Genomic DNA, 26,968 nt, shown 5'->3' with positions numbered 1-26,968 from the left:
CACCATGACCATCGCAACTCCTACAAAGAAAACATTTAATTGGGGTGGCTTACAGTTTCAGAGGTTTAGTCTATTATTATCATGGAAGGACATGGCAGCATGCAGCCAGACACAGTGCTGGAGAGTAAGCTGAGAGCTCTATACCTTGATCCTCAGGCAACAGGAGAAGTTGGTCCCAAAGTGGGCATAGCTTGAGCATAGGAGACCTCAAAGCCCACCCCCACAGTGACACACTTTCTCCAACAAGATCATACCTTCTCCAACAAGGCCCCACCTCCTAATAGTAGCACTCCCTTTGTGGGGACCTTTGTCTTTCACATCACCACACTCCTAAGTGGTCAAAGTGACAAGTATTGTACTCACATGTACTCGGCTGTATCTGGATATCTATGCTCACCTCTCCCTGTGAGGTTCAGGACTTCATGAAGGGTGGGTGGAGAGAATATAAGAGATGGCAGCTCGGCTATAAAATTCAGAGTGCTGGACATGACATGGCTATTGCTAATATCAACTCACAACACCAGCAATTAACTCTACTACATGAAATCAGTTTAGATTCAAGCACAAACAGGGAAGGGCCCCGCAGAGATCTACTCTTTGCAGAGGAACCATTAGAATGGGATGGTTCCTACGAGAGGGAAGGTCATTTTCCTTTAGGGATCTTGCAGCTGTTAGATGCCAACATAACAATGGATGTTCACATATCGGAATGTATGGTCAGCACTAGAGGGGCTACTAATAACGGCAAAAATGGAGGATATAAAGTTGGGACGGTGATGTGGTTGGGAGTACTAGAAAGGGATAAAGGGAGATAATGGTGAACATAGTCTTTTAAAATAATTGTAACAATGTATGAAACATTTAAAGACTAAATAAGTATTTTTAAAATTCTAGTTGACATAAAATGATAATTTTATCTAAAACTAATAATTTTTGCTGATGAAAAGATACTTCAATATGAATTAAGAATATTGTATTAACAATTATTATTGAAATAAGTAGAGGATTATTGCCTACAAAGAAAATTATACTACATTATTAGGTTTAACCTTTTCCAGACATAAAATCACAAAGAGTGTATTTAACTGCTACAAATAATTAGTTTACTCTTGAAATTTATGGTTATGACAGAATCAGAATATTAATATCTTTTTACTTTTAATATTACTGCTTCATGAAAATTAATCTTATATCTTCAAAGATAATTAATGAGTCTTTCAAACAATGAAATATGAAATATGAGCTAATGTATTAGATCTCATGCTCAATTAAAATGAATATGTATAAAAGTCCAAATTTTCTTAGTTTTTCACTCAATGAATCATATAATAAAATTGTAAGGAAAAGTCATGTGTATAAAAATCAAGGTATATTATACAATATAAAGTAATAAATCTTCCGTAAGTAATGAAGTGGTTTGATCAATAGTAGGTCAAAAATTGTAATACGCTTTTGGCAGAATTACCATAATGTTTAATAAAACATTTCTTTCTGGTATTTCCTTTTGCAAAAAGCATTTTTAAAAGTATCAGAAGCTTGGAGGCTGTAGAAGTGGCTCAGTGATTAATAATACTTGGTTCTGTTGTGGAGGACTTGGGTTCAATTTTTAGTACCATTATGCCACAGAAGCCCTGTGTCTGTGGACATTTCATGCGGTCAAGTACACCCCTACTTTCAGACTTATACACATAAACCAAAATCAAGTAGACAAATCTTTTAAAAACAAACAAATATAGGACATTTGCGTCTATATGATATCAAGGATTTTGTTCCAAATAACTTCTTTAAGAAAAATGGCTTTGGGGGGTGTCTTCCTGGACACCTGGGAACCCCTCTAGAGTCAAGTCTCTGCCAACCCTAGAATGGCTCCCTTAATTAAGATATATAATTCCTTGTTCCCATATCCACCCTTCCTATATCCCAACCATCCTATTCCCCCAAGCTCTTCCCATCCTCCACTTCACACTTTTCTCTCCCCATCCCCCCATCCCCCCATCCCATCCCACCCCCAAGTTCCCATTTTTTGTCCGGCAATCTTGTCTCCTTCCAATATCCAGGAGGATAACTATATGCTGAGGAGAGGGTGCCAGAAATGTCCAGATCCTATTGCCATACTCATGAATATGTTGCATATCACCATAGAACCTTCACCTGGCATTGGATAGAGAAAATGACAGAACCCCACATAGAAGCACCGGATTGAGCTCCCAAGGTCCTGATGAGGAGCATAAGGAGGGAGATCATGAGCAAGGAAGTCAGGACCGTGAGGGGTGCGTTCACCCATTGAGACGGTGGGACAGATCTAACGGGAGACCACCAAGTCCAGTCGGAATGGGACTGATGGAACAGGGGAACAAACCAGACTCTCTGAATGTGGCTGATGGTGGAGGAGGACTGAGAAACCAAGGACAAAAGTGATGAGCATGAACTCTACAGCATGGATGGGCTCACTGTGAGCCTTGTCAGTTTGGTTGCTCACCTTCCTGGACTTAGGGGGAGCTGGGAGGACCTTGGACTTAACATAGTGAAGGGAACCCTGATGGCTCTTTGGCTTGGAGAGGGGCGGAGTGGGGATATGGGTGGAAGGGAGGGGAGGGAAGGGGGAGGAGGAGGGGAGGAGATGGAAATTTTTAATAAAAAAAATGAGAAAAAAAGAAACAAACAAACAAAAAAAGAAAAATGGCTTTTGTACTGTGTGTAGCGGCAAACACCATTAATCTCAGCACTGATAATATAGATCCAGGCATATTTCTATGAGTTTGAAGCCTGCGTCTATGTAGTGAGCTCTAGTCCAGCAAATAATAATAAAAATAATAATAATAAATAATAATAATAGATAGATAAATAAAAATTAGAAAGAATACAGAAAAAACAAAAAAGTCATCTTTGAACCATTTTTAAAGATCTCCCAAATTTTCAAACATCAAAAAATATTAATATTATAGCAAGGGAGAAAAACAGTGTTGTCACTAGATGTTCATGTACTGATGAGCAAAGATGAAAAACAAAAAAATTATCGTCTTGATTTTATGTGTATGAGTGTTTTGTCTACATGTATGTACTGCACACGCATGTCTGGTTCTTATGAATGTCAGCAGGATATCAGAGCACATGGAACTAAAGTTCAGAAGGGTAGTGAGGTACCAGCTAGAACTGAACTTGAGCCCTTTTCAGGAGAAACAGGCATTCTTAACCACTGAGCCATCTGTTCAATGCAAAGATAATTCTTAATATTTTAAGAATTCTTTAATTTAACATTACAAATAAGAGAGCTAGGAGCTTTGTAATATTAGATAAGTTTTTAATTACAGGAGCACTAGAATTCTCTGTGAGCATTTCAGCACAAAAACATGAACTCAGGAAACGTGAAACTTAAGATTAGAGGCCAACAAATTTGTTTTTATAACTTTAAAATCTGAAGTGTAAAATAAGAGATGCAAGAATAAATGAGACGAGAATGCCACCAATAGCACTACTCCTGCCTTTGATTTTAGCAGTTCCCTGTCCCCCAACTTGCTGGCTTCAATACATTCAGTTGTGTTTACCATTAATTTCCTATTGTAAATTTATACAACCCGCAGCAATCTTGTGGTCTTTGGTTGCTTTCTTCCATTGTTTGTGAAAGCACATGAAATTAAAGCCACTCCGCCTCACCACACATGCCACATTAAAAGGTATAAAAATTATCTTACTATTCATTATCCATAAGAAAATATTTTCAATAAAGTTATACCTTAAGAATTTAAGCCGTGCAGTGGTGGCGCACGCCTTTAATCCCAGCACTCTGGAGGCAGAGGCAGGCGGATCTCTGAGTTCGAGGCCAGCCTGGTCTACAAGAGCTAGTTCCAGGACAGGCTCTAGAAACTACAAGGAAACCCTGTCTCGAAAAACCAAAAAAAAAAAAAAAAAAAAAAAAAAAAAAAAAAAAAAAAATATAATAGATCAGAATTTTTTACTTGTGGTATTTTCATACTTATAACTATATGAAAGTAAAAAATAATAAAACAACCAATTGTCAAACATGACGTCAAATATACTTCCATTATTACTATGTAGAAAGAAAACATATATTTGATTTTTTGCAAACCAAATGTAATTAGAATAATTTGTAATTAGAAGAATTCATCCTAATTTCATTTTCAACTTGACTATCTAAGTACAGATTGAGAGTCAAATTGCCATCGTGTTTTCTGCGTCAAGAGAGCATTATACATAAATTATTGCTGGAGTCTACTCACCCGCATGGAAGTCTATCCCCACAGCGAAGGCAGCCCCTGATATAGGCATCAGAGCCTCCACTTTGTCACTTGGATCAAGAGGGATCCCCCGGATTCCTTCGTGAACAGAGTACATAAGAAAGGATTCTATACCTAAGTGGAGGAAAGAAAGTTCAAAATGAATATTTCACATAATACCCTTTAATATACTTCCCAGGATAGAAATTTTTATTAGTGAATGCATTTCTTAGTTTCAGCAGCTTCTCTAGCTGTGTAGTTCCCATGGTTGAAATATACATAAGCTGAGGCCCTGAAACTCTGGTGTGCACTGCAATCTCTCAGAGGGTTACGTAGATCACAGGTCACATTCCAGGAGCCAAATGGGTGAAGCCGAAAGGTTCTCGGTCAGCAATGCCCTTGGTATGAGATCACTGACAGAAGCTCTGAAATGGATCATTCCCAGAATGTCTGGCCTCGTGGACAAAGGGCATTCTGTATTCTCTAAAATATAAATATATACTTGCTACTGTAAAACAATGGCTTTTGAGTTACACAACTATGTAATTGCTATTGTTGTAATAGAAATTTATATTTTTAAGGTATACAGTGCATTTCTCAATTCATTGAGATTCAGATGGGCCAAGGAATAATGACATCCTCCTAAAATAAATACATAGATATAAGCTTACTGCCAGAGGTCCACATGTTAATGCTTGTGAATTTTTCAAGATATTGGAAAATACATATATGTTTATTATTGATATATATTTGTATTAATAAAATAAAATTATTTGTCTCAGTTTTATGATATATCAAATTGGGTGACAGGGATCCAACTCATCAATTTACAAGGAGGGGAGGAAGTTAGAAAGGTCAAGATACTTTAAACAGTGTCTGGCATAAAATAAGTGCCATTCATGTATTCTATTTTGAATGAAATTATTCATAATTCTGATGTGTTTTCCCAATCAAATCGAGACATCTTTTAAGGTAAAACTGAGTTCTTATCATTGGCTACCTAATACAGTTAAAGAAATGAGCATTTTGTGAACTAACACACATACAGACTATGAAATTAAAAGGGAATCTATAACCCCTAGGGTGGCACACAGTTTCCTCTCCGAAAATGCCTTTGTCCTTCAAATATGCAAATCTGTGGCTTCACTTCTTGGTGATGTTTCGTCTAAAGGATTGAAAACAATTAATAGAACTGAGTTTATCCTGTATAATAATCCCACCAAAGCAACCATAGCTCTTTACCCCACCTTTAGCCATTCAAGGTGAATATAGAAGCTACTACGTTGGTTAAAGATTTTATTTTATTTTCAAATTGTCCAATATTATTTTCTGGAAATGGCAAAGTCTTAGGCTGGCAAGACAGTTCAGCAGGTAAAGGTACTTCTCATCAAGGCTGAGGACCTTATTTAGTTTCATCCGCTCGATCCGTATGGAAAACCCTTAGCCCCCACAAGTTGTCATCTGGCCTCTATACCCATGCTGTGACATGTGCATCACCCCAATAAACAAACAAACAAACAAATGTAACAAAGATGAGGATGTCTTAGAAGAAAGAGTGATACTTCAAATATTTCCAACCCATTAAATGCCTTTGTATGTAGCTAAGTAGCAAACTCTTTTGTGGGGATAGCTTTTTCGGGAAGTGCTTGTAATCATATCAACATTTAACTATGTGCTCAATCTGTTTCCTTAATGTGAACTCAACATGTTTACCAGTTTTACTTGACTTTAAGGTAACAATGTAGCCAAACTTACTAAGCCTTGAACTTCCCAGATAATCAGCAATTATAAGATAAACTAAATGATCAGTTTAGTCTTAAAATTATACTCTTCTACATGCCTTTAGTCCAGAATACCGTGTGCGTGTTTGTGTGTGTGTTGTTGTTGTGACATTCATTTCTAGAAGGAGCAGTCAAACAGGTTTAAAGTCACCTTGAAGAGAAAAAAAATATCCACCATAAATAAATGTTAAAAGCAACATGTGTATATAGGTTGAAAAAATCAGTTTGTGTTTCGACTGGTGTTCTGGGTCAGCTGGGACATGTAATGTAGCTTCTTGCCTTCTGAAGCTCTTACAGATTTCTGTAAGGAAAAATCCCCTTGTCCCTGTGTCATCTTGTCTGCACTGTTCAATAAGTGTCTGTTAAGAACAGACAAACAGACACACACACACACACACACACACACACACACACACATACACAAAGGCACACACGCACCAGACAGGCACAGACTAAAAACAGATGGAATACAGGAGGAGAGACATGACTGGCAAACACAAATTTGGTCTTGGTCTAAACTACTCTTAGAGGAAGACGCTGTTAAGGTTTTAACGAGTTACCCACACAACTATTGCCCTAATAACAAGACAATGTTGTACTCTTATAATTGGTAACTAGCAATGGCTTCCTAAAATCTATGTGGCATGTACAGATGGATTCAGTAAGCACACCATAGTCAAATTCTTGTCAACATTTACCTTGGCATGACATGCGGTTCTTCCGGAGAAAATATCCCACCGTACACATGCAAGTCCTGGTAGTTTCAGATGTAGGTAAACAAAGCTGAGAGCACCCACCATTATTTAGGTGGCAAGAATTGCTGCCTGTAGAGAAGGAAAACAAAACAAACATCAAAAAGAAATTAGTAAAGAACATAAGAGACATATAAGATATGAAAAATGTAAACAAATATATGTTATTTGTTTCTAAATGTAGCTGGTTTATATAGAATAAGACATCTGTCTTTCAAATAACTTCAAATGACAGATTATGATTGAATCATGCCCTCCAAAAAATTAAACAGTATCACAGGTCATTTGTAAAAGAAGAAATTGGATTTTTCATGAAAACTGTCATTAACATTTTAATTTCTGGCCTTTGGGATTTTGTTTGTTGAAACAGAGCTCACTAGATAATGCTCAGCTGGTCTAGAATCCATGACCCTCTTATCTCAGCTTCTCAAGTGATGGCTTTTGAGCTTGTGTCATCATGTCTTGCTGTTAGAGACCTTAAAATGTTGTAAGATCACACAAAAAGGCAGTATATCCTTTCTGACTCAAATGTAGCTTCACCTCTAAAAGGACAGGATTTATGAATGCATACATGTTTTTAGATTAGTTTTGAAGCAAAAAAAATTGTTTTCTGCAGCCCAAAGAACATAATCCCTTCAAAATACATTTAAAACACACCCAAACAAAACATGCAATTAATTGGCATGTTAATTATTCCCATTCCTGTATGGTGACAAAAACAAATATTAGTCAGGTAATCCCACGCTGACATTCTATACAGATATTCCATTTTATTAATTAAACCTGTAGTATAAAGTTAAGTAATTTACAGGCCACCCTGTAAATTCCTTCAAATTTTTACAATTTTATTGTTCTAGGACATTTTGAATGGTATTTAATGGGGTAAAGCTCTGCCACAAAGTTCAGAAATCTGGTGACCATCACAAAGCATGCTGAGAGCAGTGTATCAGCTATGGGAGATTCAAAATGCCAACTCACTTCATTATTTCTCATTTTCTGAATTCACAGGTTTAATTGCTCAACAGAATCGGTCACTATCTCTATCATTTTTGACTGTGAAATCTTCTTTATGTGGGAGATAAAACACATTCTCAGCTCATTTCTTTGTCCATAGCTCAGCAATATTGAATCACTTAGAAGTAACTTGAAGTTTTAAAAGATTTCCAAGTATCTGTTATATGAGCTAGGGAGGCGGCTGACTCGTTCCCCCTTTTTCTCAAGGGACAGATAGTTCAGATGTCTGATATTTTTAACAAGAAGACAGCTACATTAACAACTGTGTAGACATTCTTGACTGACCACGCATGTGCTTGATTGTATGGAAAGCATGTGGGTACATGTTAACTTCATGCTAGTCCACATATAGGTGCTTATATGATGCTTGCTTGCTTCAGCTAACACCAAAGCCTGACGTCTGGGAAGATCTGGGCAAGTGGTGTTTCAACACAAAGTTTAAAAGAACACTACATGAAGAGGAGAGCTGAGAGAGATGAAAAAGTACAGGAAAATAAGTCTAGGAATAGAATGAACACATGAAAGTAAGAGGCTGCGAGAACTTTCTAACATTAGCATAATTTTGGGGAATGTAGAAAACAGAACGGCAGCTGCAGGTGGGGTAGTGCAACTACAATGCTGGCGAATATTTTACACTTATTTGTTGATACAAACAAGCCATATATTTTTGACACGCTTGTAAGAAAACAGCATACATTTCACAGAACCTCTGTGGAGACAAAATATAGAAAATAATAATGAAATTTGTTACACTTTAAGCATTTCCATTTTCATATATAAAGATGCACATGGGGGCAATTTCAGTGATTATCAAGCTGCAAGTAGCAGTCTGGATTAGCATTTTGTAGTGAGGTTGGCATTCACCACTCACACCCTAAATGACAAGTGGAGCTGGAAAGTCCACTTGACTACAAGATCCTCAACTCTCCAGTGATCTGTGTCAAAAAAGATGAATGAGGCAGTTAATTGTACTTTGAAATCTAAGGAGGTAATAATGTTAACACCTTAAAGAGCCTTAAATTGCTCATATTTCATTCTAATGAAGCTTTCAAGCTACCGACAGTGATTCTGTTAATGGCGTTGTCTTTCCAACAGATGCTTTTATCAGCATCTTCCAGTGAGAACGGTGCAGTTGTGTGTTACCACCGGGTCAGACACTCTCACGGTGCGTTTATCACCCAGTGTCACCTATAGAGTCAAAACTTCCAGGTAAGGGGCATGAAGCTAGGAAGAGCAGAATCAAGAGTCATTTACAAACTCTTCCCTCTGAAAACCACTATCTACAAAATTAATGTGCAGTTTCACAAGAAGTATGTGTTGTTTATGTCTTGAAAGGCAAAGACCTTCTTGTCTCTGGGCACCTTGGTTGGAATAGCTTCTTGCTCTCTCCCTGTTTCTGTGTGTGCTGTACTTTCTAAGGCTGTGTTTAGATATGTCTAAGAAATATGTTCGTTGCATACTATGCAATGAAATTGATCGTGGTATTATCAATTTTACACTTTTGTACTAAATAAGCTTGTATTGAATAGACATAAAAATGTCTTACTACATTTTACTGACTATCAGTATTAGAATACAAATAACATAGTATTATCTACATTACTTGAATACCAATACTTATTTATTTATTTACTTATTGGTTTTCTGTGTGTGGATCAAACGCAAGCCCTCATATATGTTCTGCAAACATTCCATCATTGAGTACCCTCCATGCCTTTATTGTTTGTTGAAATATAGAATATGTTGTTTAACTACTAGTGAAAAAATTATTTGATTATTGTATCAAGTATTTTTAAAAATGCCCATGTATCAGAAAACTGAACATACAAGAACACACAATCCAGTCCATAAATTGACTAATAAAATTAACATAAATTAATAAAATATTAAGTACAATTGACCAACAGTACTGAATGCGTTGAATATCCTTAGTGATCAGGGAAAAAGAACGGCAATCATTAAGGAATCAAAATCATAGGCTGTTTGTAGAATATAAATTAATAGAGGTATTATGGAAATCAGTATGGAAATTCAATAGCAAAAACAAAAATAGAGCATATGACCCAGTCAGGAAACTGTTGAGAACATTCCATACATGACTCTCAGTTGACACACTGAAGACATACCAGTATCTATATGTTTATTGCAGCATTATTACAGTAACTATCTTATGAAAATCATCCTATGTGTTTATTAACAGCTGATAGAACAAAATATACAAACAAACACATTGGCATTTTATTAGGACATAAAAGATGAAATGCTATTTCTTTTTGTCTTGTCTTGCCTTCACAGAAAAATGATACACCTAGAGATGAGTATAGTATGGAAAGTAACCCAAAGTCAGAAAGACAAATAACGCACGTGTTTTTCTTTATAGATTCATACAATAAGACAGCAGAAATGAGATTAGGAGAAGGAAAAGGATTATAGGCAAGAGGAGAAAAAAGATAATAGAATGTGGTGGTGAATATGTTTAAAACACATGATATAGTTGAATAAAAATATTCAAAGAAAATTACTTAAAAATCCTGGAAGGAATGTAGATTTGCATGCACAGGTCATCTGTGAGTTTATGTCTTCTCAACAATAGAAGAAACTTAATCATATAACATTAAATTTAAAATAACCCTTTTTACTATTCCAAGAAAAGATATGCTCTCCTTGACCCCAGCAAGGAGTCGAGACCAAATTTTCAGTCTTTGCAATGGATGACAGTTACCACTCTATTTAGTATTGTGTCTGCTGCTGTTCTGGCAGCTTGCAATGGGTATCACCAGCAAACCCAGCCTTCATGAATGCTGTACACTTCTCAAACAGAAGGCCCCTTGGTTCCCTCTCTTGCCTCTCCTTTTCTCTTATTTGGTCTACATATTCCAAATTATTTAATGTCAAAATACAGGTTTGAAGTTTACTGTGAGAAGAAATGTATGTGAAGGAAAGGATTTTCAAGGCAGAAACCCAAATTAGGAAGCAGTGTATTTAAGGAAGCAGCACGTGTAAGTGGAGAAGGATCTAAGGAAGAGGCAGAGGCAGAAGGATTGTAGGAAGTATTATGTGGAGAAGGCTTTAAGCATGTGGGAGGCTGATGTGGAGACTGACTTTATTTTCAGAAGAGGATTACGCTAGTGTCATACATCCTGTAGCAAGAGCTCAGCTGCACTGGCCCAGATCTCTAATCCACCTCCCATCCGAGTCCTGTGACGAGTCCACCTATGTAAACCATCTGCTAGCTTTCCCTCCATTTCATTCTCTACCACGTGGACAAGTGAAACAAAAATGGGGGTGTGCAAGACCAAACGAGACTGTGCTTTAAGATGTGAGATCCTTAAGTCAACGTGGTACATTTGAAGACCTCTGGAAATATTACATAGTATAAAATTTTTTATTTAATTTTTTGTATATCTGCAATTTTTAGTCAAGTACTAGATAAAACTGTCAATTAAGTGAAAGATTGAATATCTTACCGAAGAATTTCCAGTGTTTAAAAACCACTATGCCTCTTATGTGAAAGACATTTTTCTTCAATATTAGGTAAGGTTTCCTACCCCAAACTTGTAACTAAAGGCTAGAAAAAGAACACGCAGATTATTTGCTTGAGAAAGCAGTATTAAAGTGAGAAGACCTTACTTGAGCAGTGTCATACATTCATCGTGGAGGGACATACCTTGTTGTACTTCTTTGTCGTACACTTTCATGTGCACAACCCCGGAAGTCTTATTTCGTAGGACAGTGAGGTTTCTTCCATCTCTCTTGTTACAAGTTCCGAGTTGAGCTAAGTTTTGATCTGCCCACCAGAGTTTCTTGTCTATATAGAAGAAAGAATGTTTTTCTTTCAGAGAAAAATATAATCAACTTACTAACTAATATAAAAGGTAATGGAATAAAATACTTTCTCATTTATTTTCTTATATTTCAAATCATTTCTAAGCAAACCTTAAAATCATTTCTACTCTTTAAAAATGCAAAGCACAGTAACAGTGCTTCTCCCTTCTTCCCCAGTAAAGCAAGATTTTCTTCTTTCTCTTTCCTTGAATTGAAAATAGTTATTGGATTTTTTCACATAATATATATTGATTACATTAGTTTCCCCACCCTTTATATTCCTCCCTGTTACTCTCCACTTCCCCTCCATCTGCAACCATTCTCTTTCTGTCTCTCATTTTAAACAAATAGGCTTCTATGGAATAATAATAAAATAAACTACAATAAAATAAAACAAAACTATCATATTAGAAATGGAAAAAACAAACAAATAGAAAGAGCAAAAGAGGAGGCATAAGACACTGAGACCCACTCATAGGCACACTCAGGAGTCCCATAAAAACACCAAACTGTAAGCCAAAATAAATATGTAAAGGATGTGTAGGATATCTATCTATCTAGGTAGGTAGATAGATGGATAGATAGATAGATGATAGATAGATAGATAGATAGATAGATAGATAGATAGATAGACAGACAGATAGATGATAGATAGATAGATGATAGATAGATAGATAGATAGATAGATAGATAGATGATAGATAGATAGATGATAGATAGATAGATGATAGATAGATAGATAGATAGATAGATAGATGATAGATAGATCTGTGTGTGTGTGTGTGTGTGTGTGTGTGTGTGTGTGTGTGTGTTATATATTTGTATGTCACCTGGAATGAGTTTGGGAGGTTTCAAATGCTCGAGCCAGGCCCAATGCTCTCTCTTCCTGTTTTCTGCTGACAGATGTAGAAACTCTCAGCTTCCTCTCTAGCACCATGTGTGCCTATGTGCTTCTATGATTCCCACCATGATGATAATGGACTAAATTTCTAAGCTGTAAATCAGTTCCAATTAAATGTTTTCCTTTATAAGAATTGTCATGGTCATAGTTTCTCTTCACAGTAATAAAACAGTGACTAAAACAGAAATTAGTAGCATGGTTAGGGTATTGTTGTGACATGCCTGATCATGCTTATTCTAGGTGGCACAAATTTTGGATTAGGAAAGCAATTGCACACTTTAAGTGGGGTTTAATGGGCAATGCCACTAGAAGCATAAATACAGTGGTGCTGCGAGCAATGTAGATTAGGATGGTATGACTAAAGAGGCTTCAGAGGAGACGATTATTTGTATGTCCCTTAAAGATTGTTCTTGTGATATTTTGATGAAGAATGTGGCTGAAACTAAACTGAAAAGTTTTGCATTGCTGTTGCTGGCAGCAGAGAATTAAAAACAGCCTGGTATTGACTGTGTCATATGGTCATTAGTGTCAGTCTTACGTAGATCTACAGAGAAGCAAGCATGGCATATATATATATACATATACATATATAATGTATAGTTTGAGGAGAAAAGGAGCACCAGAACATGTAATGGAGCTAAATCCAGTGCTCAGGGAGATTACAAAATTTTAAAAAAGCCTAATCCTAATTGGAGTAAAGGGAGTGGTGACCCCACCCAGCTAAACTTCCCACTCCTGTAAAAGGATTAAAGAAAATTTTAAGGCAGGTGTGGTGGTGCACACCTTTAATCTCAGCACTAGGGAGGCAGGCACAAGCAGATCTCTGAGTTTAAGGCCAGTCTGCTCTAAAGAGCAAATCCCAGGAGAGCCAAGTTTAGGCAGTGAAAGAAACCATCAAAAAAAGAAAGTTAGTCAATATGTACTTGAATGAGGGGACCATGTTCCAGCCCCATAATACAGAAGAACGGAGCAACTTTGGCAACTTGGTTCTGGCTTTAGACTCAATAAAAGAAAGGATTGTGGAATCTCCCTCCATGGCAAAAAAAAAAAAAAAAAAGCTGCTGAGAAATAAGTGTGTCATAGTCAAGAAAGCTGAAAGGAACTGGAGATCTGAAGATCTGCTTTGACATCAGACATGAAGTTGCAGACTTTAGCGTTTGGCCTGCTGAGTTTTCAGCCTTGCTTTGGTCCAGTATTTCCTCACTATGTTCCTTTTCTTTCCAATGTAATGGCAACACATATCTTTGCCATTGTGTGTTGAATGTATGTGATCCAGTTTTTATTTTAATTTACAGAGCCTTACAGTTAAGATATTACTAAGAGTCTCCAAAGAGACTTTGAACTTTGGACTTTTAAATGGGGTATTGTGAATAATGGAGGTATAAATAATGAATTGGAATTTTTTAAGTTGGACTGGATGCATAAATTTTATTAAGATATGATGTTTTAGCAATTGAAACCCTAATGCACACATCTTCCTGTGTGCCACTCTGCTTCCCAAAATGACAATCATAGACTAAACCTCTGAAACTTTAAGAGACTCACAATTAAATGTCCTTTATAAGGTTTGCTGTGGTCATGGTGTCTCTAGACAGCAATAGAAGAGTGATTAAGAAATATGGAATAGATATTTTATTACTTTCCTACCTAAAAGTGAATATAATCCAACATCATAGCCAATGAGCAACTATTGTTCCAGTTTTCTATTTCCTAACAGTGTGGAAGTTTCTAAGAGCTAGGTTTTCTCACTGGATTCTGTATAACTATAGTGACCTCTTTTATTTTTTGAACAGTTTATGACTTTCTACAAATTTTTATTTATTTATATTTTCAGGGAGCCATTCTTAACAATTTAAATTCTACAAGAAAACAAAAATTTATGCAGAAAAACCTCATGACCAAAACATTAATTAGTAAGAGGAAGATAATAGACTCTCCCTGGTGTTATTAATCTCCCCCTTTTTTAAGTGATTCATCTTTTAAACCACTGTACCAAGAAATAAGCAAATGTAGTACTAGTACATAATCTTCAAATTGGCATCAATATTTAGTCACTCTTTAAAGAAAACATAAATCTATGAGTGTAATACAGATAATTATATGCATATTTTACATATAAATAAAATAATTTTCCAATACAGAAATATAGTTGATGAAAGTGCTTAGATACAATGATAAAAATGGAAACTATTTTGTCATAAAGTTTATGTAACTAAAACAGTTTTTGAAACTAACAGACAATATAGTAAATACAACCAGTCCTTAGGTTTTATTGACTCGTACCAATATTCCAAATATTGAATGAGGAGACCATGTTCCAGCCCCACAATACAGAATAGCTGAGCCTTAAGAGGCTAAGTCAGTGTCCCACCCCACCCCAAACATATATATACATATATATGTATGTATGTGTATATATATATATATATATATATAATGAGATCAGGAAACATAAGAAAAACTGCTTTTTTTCTTGACCACTAGAATGTAGCCCATCTGGGGCTGTTGTTTACCTAGTATCCTTATGCTCTAGTAGAAAACTTGCACATAATAAATCACTGACAACAATTTATGACAACAATCATAAACTCACAGTTATTTCTAAGATCACCCAAACAGCAGGGATGGCCCTGTTGCACACATGTATTGTGTATGTATGAAAAGGGATGTGACTTCTAAGAGAAGTACAATCATGTGCCGTTACTGAGAGTGAGTACATCACTGAGGGACTGATACAGGGATGAACATTTGGGTAAGAATTTGAACCTAAGGAACCACAATGCTGGCAACTATTAGCCAGATCATCCATATCCCTGAAGGACTGTGAAGATCTGGACAAAGGAATCCCAGCAGTAGCCTGCATGAAACTAAGAGCAGACAAATCATGGGAAATGCTTGTTGCCCTTCAAAACTATGATCTCCGAAAGTAAGATAGCTCAGGCCTGGGCTCTGCCCTTGTGGCCCTGTGGAAGAAGAAAACCAATTCCTGAAAATCATCTTCTGACCTCTGCTGTGGAAGATCCCTTTACACTATGTGAGGATGAGTTACTATGGTTGGTTTAATAAAAAGCTAAAAGGCCAAGAACTAGACAGGAGATATATGCATGACTTCTGGAGAGAGAGAGCACTGGGAAGGAGAAAGCAGAGTCATCAGCCAGCCAGATGTTGAGGAAGCATGATAGACAGTACAGAGTTAAGGTAACTGAGCCATGTAAAAGAATGTAGATTTTAAAATACAGGTTAATTTGAGAGATGAGCTAGTTAGAAACAAGCCTAAGCTATCAACCGAGGTTCTGTAATTAATAAGTCTCTGTGTCATGAGTTGGGGGCTGGCAGTCCAAGAAAAAGCCTGTTACAGACCTACACACACACACACACACACACACACACACACACATACACACACACACACCTCCCTAAAGAAAAAAATTAAATATGTATATTTCCTAAATTATCCCTTTTTCATAATCATCTCTGAAGGATCCTACCACTACTTCAAATTCAAAATTCTCTGTTCATTTTAACCTTAGTTTATCCTTTTGCCTGGGTCTTATTTTTCTAATTCTCCAGTCTTATTCCTTAATAATAACCATTCATTTGTTTCCTTAAGTGATTCTGGTCATCAACTGTGAGGAAAGATAGATAAAGGTGAAGAAGCATGCAGTGGAGGAAGGGAGCACAGTCCCAGCATTTGCTTCTCCATATCTATGAGCACACATTTTAGATAGATTGTTCTTTGGAGAAGTATTTGATTATATTGTGTGCTGAGGCTGCTACCTATCCCAGTTCCAGCGAGTTCTACCGCTTCACACATGACTGTAAGCCTTTCCATGTATTTGCTCTCTCTGTTTTACCCTCACTAGGTTTGACTGTAGAAAGCAATGAAAGCTCTTGAGCCCGAGGAACCCCTCTTGAACTTCTATCTACTTTTCACACTTCTCTGCATTGTGTTCAACTGAATATGACAGGAATTCCCTAAACAGCTGCAAAATTAATGAGGAGTAAATCTCTTCAACAAATATTTCCATTAGAAATGTAACCTGGAAAACAGTTTAATAAATTCAGCACTTCCACTCTCTAAATAGCTTTTTGTTGTTTTTTTAATTTGTATTTTTATTTCTTAAGTTAATTTATTTATTTTAATATTCTCTGTGCTTGCCTTACGGGAGGGCTGGAAAAGGTACTGAGTAGGAAATGGGTGGAAATCTACATCAGGGCTTCTAAGAGTCCATCCTGACCTGTCATCACCTGGGATTGTTTGAGAACACAGTGTTAGTTCCATCTCAGAGCTGAAGATCTGGTAGATACAAGGTGGAACCTGTGTCTGCCAGAGTGAAAGACTTCCAGACTTTTTATCTCCTGTGCTGAAGCTGTGGCTTCAGTGACTTTACCTGAAACAACAGCTGTGGGACTTGAGGAAATATGCTGGTTTCTCTCCTATTGACAGTCACTGCGAGGTTTCGGTCTATGGCATGACATTAAGAATATTTAAAATCTCTTATTACACCATGTGTAGCTAAAGTTAAGATTCATGACTTTCCTGCTAACTAAGAAGCACTCAATCTTTAATTTATTCATTTAAGAAAAGCAGCAACCAGAATACCTTGGGATATTAAGAGTTTTGCATTTGGGAAAAACTATTTAGCTCAGTGCTTTCAAGAAAGAGCTAATTGAAAAATTCTTTGTATACAAAATCCTTTTAAGTGTGGCTATTGTAGATGATTGTAAACAATTTCTAGCTTTCAGAAGTATAGGGAAATAGACAAGGAGTACTACATACATGCAAATCACGGCTTTATGTCATGTGCTTATTACCAGAATGACATGCCAGAAGCAGGTTAATTTTATAAAGAAAGAAGCTTATTTTGTTCAGAGTTTTAGATTTCACATAACACTGAGGTAGTTCTGTGCTGAGGGCAACCCCTGGTGTGTCATATCCTGTCAAATAACAGTAAGATTATACACAGAAGCAAGAAGAATATAGCCCAAGGCAGGAACCAGAGAGACAGAGGCAGAACTTGTTTCTCTTATCGCAATTTTGCTGAGATAACTTGAGTCTCGGGAGAACTATCTTCTAATGTCTGTTCTGTCCCCAGTGACCAAAGACCTTCCAGCAGTTTCAATTATTAAATGCGTCAGAGCATCTTCTAATACTGCCAACTTAGGGACCAACCCCCTCAATACAGGAACTCTTTGAAGACATCAAAACCAGGGAAAAAAATAAAAATATTTAGAAAACAAACAAGCAGGTACGAAACAGAAAGTAAAACTGAACAAAAATGAAATTATTTTTCTGGGATCTATTAATTATAAACTGACAAAAATAGTCTTCTGGAAAGGAGCTAATTTCGAAAGAAGATATGTAACAGTTTGGCAGACTACAGAAGTCTCTACAAAAGAGAACGAGACTATTATTTATAATTATGCCAGTGCCATTGAATTTTTATGCTATACCAATTGTGACTCAGGACCGCCCCTCCACCTGGACAGGCAGAGGCAGCTGTGTCTGCACAGAGCAGCCATCAGCCTTCTAACCTCACTGTGAGAGACGGGCTTGCTGCGACTCATCTGAAGGGCTAAATCTATGTTTCTGATGGCAGGGAGGAGACTAGAGGTTTCTTTTCCTTACCTTTTCCGCGTCTTAGTTCCTGGTTGAAAGAGATAATCTGAAGAACAGCGAGGGAGGAGAGATGGCAGAGCAGGGCTCAGAATTTGTTTTGAAGCTGTTGTGACCCTGAACCGACAGAGATGGCTCTAAAGTCCTGGCAATGCTCAGTTCTAGTGAGCAGCTTCCCTCAGTGAGAGCCCCGAGGGCTGAGTGTGAGGTTACATGGAGGGAAACTTGAAAATGGTGAGTCATTTAATTTTCAGGTTGATGACCTGACTGTGGTGGTAGCATTTGTGAGATGCCGAAGGGAAAATGACCCCGAGAGAGTGTGATCCACTGATAGAAACAAGTCAGCTCTGAGGCATTGTAAGGAGGTTGGAGGACTTGCCCAGGTATTTAGTAATAAAAAAAAAAAAAGCAAAGTTACTTAATGAAGATTGATGATCCTGAAGTCTACATAAAGAAAATGAAGTTGCAGAATAGGAGGGGAGGAAAGGAAAAGACCAAATAGCTCTGGCAACAAGTAGACAACTGAACTTTTTAATTACATGTGTTAAATAGATATGAAGTTTCTACCACAGTTGTATGAATTAGGACCTCAACTATGTGCTCATGTCCTTCCTCTTTCTAGCACCCAATTATCAGGTTAATATACAGTTGTTAGGATTTACCTACCCTTTTCAAAACAGCACTCTCCAAGTGTATCTGTTAAGTGTTGCCAAATGGTTTCAGTGTATCTCTGAGAACATCATTTGTTAAACTTTAGCTCCTAATGGGAAATTTGAAAAGAGTAGACACTTACTTTGACTACAGAATTTTTAAGTAGGGCTTGGGAGTGACTAAGATTAGGTAAAGCCCCCCATAAGCAAATTCTGGTAGGTTTATCCGTAGAGATGACGCCGTGAGATACACATACATTGCTGTCTTTCAGAAATTCAATGATGGTCACTGCTTTGAACATCTCCCACCAAGAATATCATCCCCAGATGTGGCCACTTACCCTTAGATTCCAGATATGAAATCACAGTCAACTCTTGTATTAAAAAAAAAAATCTAAGGTAACTTTGTTATGGCATCATAAATGGAATAATCCCATCACCTTGACATTTGTAATTACTTTATTCATTGCCATAACTAGCTCTAAAGCATGGAAAGACTTTTCCAAACTCAGTTTAAACATACCTCTATTTGAGTATTTTCTAGACCCCAGGATACCAGAACAAGTCACCTGGTTTTCTGTGAGATTAATTCTATGACATCATTCATATTAATATAGCACTGTTTCAGTCTATCTCCTTGCTTAAAATAAAAGATTCTTTGTGACAAAAATTGTATCTCGTTCTCTTTTCTCTTTTCCTTTGCTGAGTCTATCAATGCCAGAACCTGAGTGGGTTCATGGATGCCAAGAGTCATGACAGAATCTTCCTTGGGGCCCCACAAGCTAGAGTGATGCTTCCTGCGGGAATGACTCTCCTCGTGATCTTCATTCAGGGTTTTCTGCTTTTGGTATCAGTATCCCTGCCTCATAGGTTAATACAGAGATTATGAAAAAACCACTCATTGGCATGGACAATGACTGTTAGCTATATTGAATTAAACGAGGCAACAAACAATAATCTAAAACGTATGTTACGCTACTGTACTGCTGTGATTCCATTACATAATCAGTATCGACATGGTTTTGCACACCTGTGAAGGTGGCACTCCAGGCTAGACTGGAGGTGAGGTAAGAGGATGGTGACTTCAGTCCTAGCCTTGTCTCAAATACAAAGCAAACAAAAGACAAAGAAACAGTCAAAGGGAACCATGGATGGGTGTGCAGTACATTTCTGACTTTTTACGCCCTTCCCTTGTGGCTACATATGGAAGGAGCTTTAGTCTTCCCAGTTAGTATAAATTTGGAAGAATGAGAACATGCCACTGTAGAAAGTCACTTTGAAGTAAGAAAATGAAGGTGCCCTGCATAAAATGTTTTCCAGCTTTACGATGGTGCAGAATGATCTACATTCAGCAGTCTCTGCCCTAAATATTTTGAATGCTAATCTGCTCCCAAGAGGTCACAGGAAGGAAGGCACTCTTCCTGGCACCTCACAGCGGGTGATGAGCTTAAGATGGCAGTCAGCCATATGATCCCCAGGGGAAGTCACCCAAGCTCCACAGCTGCAGGGCTCATGGGGCACTGTGTTCTGGAAGTCAGCCTATCACATTCATCATTTATTTAGGTTCATTCACACATCTGTGCAGTGGTGAGCTTGCTGTAAGCCCACCATACCAAAGGTATCATCCCTGTTTTGGTGGCTGAAGATCAACAGATAGATACAGGAGTTCTCTGCCCTCACAACGTCTGCTTCCAAACAGAAAAGTTTCCCTTGTAAAAATGTTATAAATTTCCCTTGTGAAATATCCCTCTCTCCCACACACAGTGAAGAGAATGACTTATACCCAGGAGCCGGTGCTGAACTGTGCACACACAAGCAAGCTTTCCTTAAATCCCTTAGTTACTCCCACATATTTCCAAGTCATTTCCTCATTATTTAAGTCTTTTGAAATCCCAGATTCTGTTCCTTTGTTAAAATGTTGTATAAGTCCAATTCTAACCACCTCACTGAGCTTCCTTTCTTTTCTGTGAATCCCGTGGGTATAATGTGTTTTTCAATTGTCTTTTCTTCTGTCCTCTCTTCTACTGGTTTAATTCACAGGCCACTAGGCACCGAACCTAAGAAGGTACAAGAAAGCTTTTTCTCGCATTTCTGTAATTTCTGCTCATGAATTATTTTGAAATTACTTTTCTTTTGTAGGCATATTTTATTTATTTTCATTTTGCAGCATTGAGGACTGCAATCAAGGTTACATGCATAGTGGACATGTGCTCTATGCATTTCCATGTAGATTTTTCCTCACTATTGGAGACATCCATAAGGAAACACTGCATTTGTGACAAGCAAATTTCTTATGTAATAGTGCCCAGAGAATTAGAAAACTTGGGTCTTTGTTTGTTTGATTTTTTTTTTCTGTGAAGAACCAGCCTGACTTTATCTTAGGCATAAAAGCTATCTTATAATTTAATATTTTTAATCCTGTTTATGATTAGACCACTGTTTCTCAAGGATTTGTCTTTTTATTAGCTGTAACCTTAACTACAAATGGTTCTGTACAGCCTGTTGCGGGAATGGCAATATCACGTCTCTGTTTTAAAATATTATTTATAACCTTTTGCTACCCGACTTTTTTTTCAAAGGGTTGTTATGGCTATGTGGTTATGATTACCTGTTAGTATAGTAGCCAGTCTGCAGTGATGTCTTTGTTTCAGGAGGTCTTTAGGCCTAACTTGTTATGCTATGTTCTATTCCTATAACCTCACTTAGTTTACCAGTCAAATGCCCCATTTGAAAAACCCTTTCCATGAACTTCTTTATAAAAACCTTGTTTTCTTTGCCTCCAGTGATGACCTCTTTTGAATGCTTCCTTAGGGAGAAGCAGCCCAGGTACATGAATTAAAAAAAAAAAAAAACTTGCTTTAATTAATTTAGTCATGATGATTTGGATCATTCCATCTTTGGGATTAACATTTAGTTCTGAGTTTTAGGAATTTTTTTTCTTTTTTATTTATTTATTTTTTTAGTGGGGGAGGGAGAGTGTGGGTACCAGGGATGGGATGTTCTGAAAAATGAGACAAAAGTCTTGTGATTAAGCAATTATGACGGGGAAAGAGCTGATGAATGCCATTTGGAATGAAAGCAAGGAAGCTGGTGCCTCTGCATATATATCAAATAGGCGGATACAGAGGATCACTTCATCCACTGGCAGAATCTGGTGACTGGAGAGCGTAAGAGGAGCTGACAAAAAGCTTAACAACTCATAAGCCAAAAATGGCTGGCTACAACAAAACCTGCCAGGAAACTGTGAAATAACTATTGAAGTCAATGAGAATCACGGTTCCCTTTAGCCCTCCCAAAAGGAAATAAAAAAATGGGTAGACAGAAACAATTAGATAAAATACTAGCACACAGAGGATTATTATATAAACATTAAAACAATGTTATGCAACTTTTGATGAACCTTAAAAACAAGATGAAATAAGAAGTGAAATCACTTTCTAAATTTATTTTTAAATGTCTCGCATATAAACCTTTCAGGTTTAAATGGCCAACTAACAATTGTGATCTAATTATTGATTTATTTAGAGACATTGGTTCATGTAGCTTAGGCTGCCCTAAAATTAGTAGTGTGCATGGTTAAGGATGGCCTAACACTAATGATGTTCCTACCTCTCTTATTCTAAAAGACATGCCTTTAAAAACTAGTATATTTTTCATCTTATTTTGTCCTTACAGTTTTGTATACTAACATTAGTCATTTAACTCTACTTGGATTCAATTATTCTAAATTTTCTTTACAGTGTAATTCTTGAACATTTTTAAATACCAAATGAGAATGAGAAGCTATCATTATAGCCAGTTTGAACATGCTGTATATTATAAGGTTTCAATATTTTAAAAATTACATTAAATGGCTGTTCTATCTTGGATAATTTAATGCTCTGTCATTATTAAAATATGAATGTCATTATAGCTAGTATCTAGCTCTTGACATTGCCAAATAATTAATATTGTAAAATTTACTGACTAGAAATATATATGAGGGTGTAAATATCAATATATTACTAAGAAAAAGGTTAAAATATGAATATTGTCATAAATAAATGATCTTTGGTGCACCCATTTGCCATGTCTCTGTCTTTTCCGAATTATTTAATATGATATATTTATTCACTTGAAAATGAATCCATTTAAAATCCCCACATTAAAGCATATTTCAGAAAAAATGATGTCCATTTAAATAACCAGGCATTAAAATATTGTATTATTACAACTCAGTACCTTCAAATTGAATTGGATGGAATTACAGCTTGCTACCCTGTGTTCTTTAATCAGAATATAGCTGTCTTTTTATAGGGCAAGCAGCACTCCATAGTGCTTTATTTTGTACTTTATTCTGCTATGAATGTGGGTATACAAATAATTTTAAAAATGAGCAAAACTTCACTTTCCCCTTGTAAAGGAAGTCTCAGCAAGTGTCAGGATTCATGCATCCAGAACCCCACTCTGCTACCTGAAAATCCACATATGGACTTGGTGTATTGGGAAAAAATCTGGAATAATGATTGCATCAGAATTCACAAATAAATAAAATGTTTTTATTATGATTTTAAATAAGATTTTATCTTATTTAAAGATTTCTCCCAGCGGCCCACACTGTCCTGGAAGTCACTATGTGGCCTAAATTGCCCTCAGCCTTCTAATATATCTCCCATCTTAGCCTCTCCAGTGCTGGTATTATAGGTGTCACTTCTTGGTGGGACTTTTGATATTATACTGAGTTACTTGTTTATTTCTGAGAGAAATCAACATCAGGGGAAATTGTAATTCATGGCCACTTGTGTCATTGCTGTGGACTGGAGATGAAAATAACCCACTCATAGGGAGCTTGTATTGGAACAATGAAAATGGGGGGAAGAGAGGAAAAGGAGCCTGTGGCGGAAGGGTTTGTCTTTCAGTTGGCTCCATCCTGGTTCTACCCTTCTTCTTCCTTAGTGACTACATCGCAAATCAATTATCTCTTGGGAAACCCCTCAAAAACACAAGCAGCAGTGTGTTTTACCACACCCATTGGCATACCTCAATCCAATCAAGTCGACAGTCAGCATTAACCATCATATACACAAAGTAGAGTGTTGGGGCAGCTGGCCCAATCCCTGCGTTCAGGGGCGTGGCTGCCCCAGGGGAGTAAGGTCCTTTAAAAAGGACAGGGTCCCGGAAGGACTCCCCTGTTTTTGGCCCCCGCGTTACCCTCTGCTTCGCTGGACCCTTGGCTCTGTAAGTTCCCTTATTTCTCCTTTTATTAAAACTGATTTATTATAAAAGGACTATTTTTGGTTATTTCCAAACTCCTCCGACCGTCGGTACAGTGGAGCCCAACTTTGAATAGAATTCTCATAATCAGATACCTGACACACACAAATGAGGAGGAAATATATGAAGTATAAAGAACTATTCTGCATGAAAATGACTTGGATATACAGCTTTTGGCAAAAGGAAGAAAACATTTTAAGGGGCTGATCACGTGACTGTTCAGTCTAGAATAGGATTAAGGAAAATGGAAATTCAATTCAAATTTTTATGATTAGTTTCTGTGACTATGTAACTTTTTTGTTTGTTATGTGTGAGTGCACTTGTAGGTTGTATGTCTGTGTGTGCACGTGCATGCATGTGAAGCAATTCACCTCGTATCCATTAAGACAGTCTCTCTTTTGCCTAGTGCTCCATGGCTTTCTTCATATCTCCAATGTCAGGATTACAGGTGTGTGTCACGACAAATGACACCCATGCTCTTTATGTGAGTTGTACAGGTCAACTTCATTTTCATATTTTAATGTCAAGCATTTAAGGCTGTACTATCACCCTAGCCCACTATGAAGCTCTTATATGTTCTATTTTAAACCAATGGAAACATAAAAAATATTCCACTATAGATGGTTTCCAGTATTTCCCTACTAAAGGCAATCTTGGAGATGATGATGAAAACCCATGTTTTAACAACATTTATTTTTCTAAATTACAGTGCTAGCCTACCACAAGTCCTATTGTCTTATCATAGCCTTAACTATACTCTCTTCATTAAATTAATTATGGATTATCTACATGTAGAAAACACCCTCATAACTTTCTCCCAAATGTAGCATCTTTAAGAATCAATTCAAAAGAAATAGTCTCACATTGGTCCTTGAATCTTGTTCATATTCAATATAATTGCATTGAAAACTGCACAGAAAAATATGTCCTAAAATGTAAATACACAGTTCTTTGAAAGTTAGAAGTATTTATTGCCTTTTTTAATCCATTACTTAGGATGCTACTAGAAGGGTATAATTTAATTATGAAGCAATGTTAAATAAAATTGAAATTATAGAAACAATTTAAACTGTATAATGTTTAACTTTACATTTTTTTAATTTATGCTTTTATTATAACTGAGGGTATATATGCTGTTTGTGAGTTATATGTGTGGAGATCAGAGAATTGTTGGTGTTTAGTTCTCTCCTTGCACCTTTGTATGGAAGAGAGTCAACTGGTCATTGGCTTCTGTTGCACATACTCTAACCATCAGATTATCCTACCAGCTCTAACATTCTAATAATATACTATATTGTGTTGATATCGTTTAGGAAAATAGAAAGTGAATTTAGTTGGAGCATCCCCATGTTAAATTACAGAGTCCTTTTTAAAGATATCTAAAACGCATGAACAGGCCCGAAAATTATGTGATTCATGTCATCTAAACCAACTATAGAGGAAAAGATCAACACTCGCTGTTTATCTTTAGTTTGAAAGAATATTACTGGAAAATTGTGGTGTAATTTGTACATCCTGGTTTCTTTCCAAGATGAGTTAGTACCTATGGTATACGAGCAGGTGTCTGACCTAAGAGTTTACATTTTTAAAATTCATTCTCAGTCTCTGATTGAAAAGGGGTTATAATTATGTTATAGTAGTATTCTTTTCTGTGGTTCATCAGCTGCAGTCTAAGCAGACTAAATGGAAAAAATCCATAAATAAGTTCTTTGTGACTTGTAAAGAGTGTGTTATTCTGAATGCTCATAATCTGAGCGGCTGATTGCTCCAGTCGGGGCACAAGCTCTTCCTTGATCCTGTGTCTCCACACTTTATATGCTACTTTACCATTAGGCACTTAGCAGCCCTTTTGAGGATCAGAATGACTGTCAAGCTTAAGTCCAAGCATGCTTTATTTCGCTTAATAAGGACCTCAAAGCACAGACTAATGGCACCAGTAATTTGAATATGCCAAGAATTCATCAAACTGCTTCTAGCAAATAAAGTGCAAGTTCTGCATTAAATGAGGAAATATAAATATAATATATAATGAGAGTTATGCAGCAGAAATCTACTCTAGAACTTCTGAAGGAAAGAAAATTAATGTGGCTTGCTATCACAATCAGACTGCAAACGTATCAGGCAGAGTGTCTAATAAACCGTCCACCTCAATTTATTTTATCCTGCAGGCTGGGTAGCATCTCAAACCATCTAAAGAAGGGCAGGGAGTAAAGAGTAAAACATCTGGAGAGAGACAGACCTTATATGCAGCAATGGATAGAATTTAAATTACTGTATTTTACTATTAACGCTTGTTATTGTCCTTGTAATTACAAAATTAAACTTTATTCTAAATACATATGCATAGGGAAAAAATCACAGTGTATGTATAGGACTTTTTATTACCAGTGGTTTTAGGTATGGGGTTTTGGAAGGCTCCCATGAGTTTAAGAGTCTTACCCCCAAATCTGTTATGAATATAAGATTCTGATGTTTTCCATTCTAAATATTTTACCATTTCCTTTTAAATTAAAGTGGAGACATAAAGTAATTTATAATAACGGTTTCCCTATTTCAAAAATAGACCTTTCACATGTATGTTTTTAGTAGTCTAAACTTTGAGCAATATAAATCTTCATTATGAAAATGATTCCTGATAGTTACCATTCAGCAGTCCACACAGGGAAATTACAACTTAAAGCTTCAGGAACGGCAAAGCTGAGATGATGGATTATTTATGTTAATGGTATTATTCTCTGGTCACTAATTATCATTTGATAACAAAAAAGTACCAGGACGCAGCCTGCAGCTTGTATTTATCCAGCTTGCTAGACAATTAGCATTAAGAAGAGCAACGTGTCAGAACAGAGCGTTCTAAGGTGACTGAAATTGCTAGAAAAATATCACATATAGTCCTTTAGAGATTTCTCATAGACTTTTAATGTAAATTTTGATGGGTTA

General features: G+C 36.7%; 1 protein-coding gene across 1 annotated transcript in view; it reads right to left on the bottom strand.

The window, feature by feature from the left end:
• The window catches only part of Lrp1b (LDL receptor related protein 1B), a 1,542,993-nt gene that overhangs the window by 509,169 nt on the left and 1,006,856 nt on the right, over positions 1–26,968 (bottom strand). The window contains exons 33-35 of the mRNA XM_042055373.1: positions 11,450–11,590; positions 6,715–6,840; positions 4,239–4,370 (exon numbers count right to left, since the gene is read on the bottom strand). Of these exons, the coding sequence (XP_041911307.1) occupies positions 4,239–4,370; positions 6,715–6,840; positions 11,450–11,590 (399 nt within the window). The remainder of the gene's footprint in view (positions 1–4,238; positions 4,371–6,714; positions 6,841–11,449; positions 11,591–26,968) is intronic.

The sequence above is a fragment of the Arvicola amphibius genome, chromosome 7 (assembly GCF_903992535.2).
Source record: "Arvicola amphibius chromosome 7, mArvAmp1.2, whole genome shotgun sequence".
Taxonomy (NCBI): Eukaryota; Metazoa; Chordata; class Mammalia; order Rodentia; family Cricetidae; genus Arvicola; species Arvicola amphibius.
This window is presented reverse-complemented; position numbering and strand designations above follow the sequence as displayed.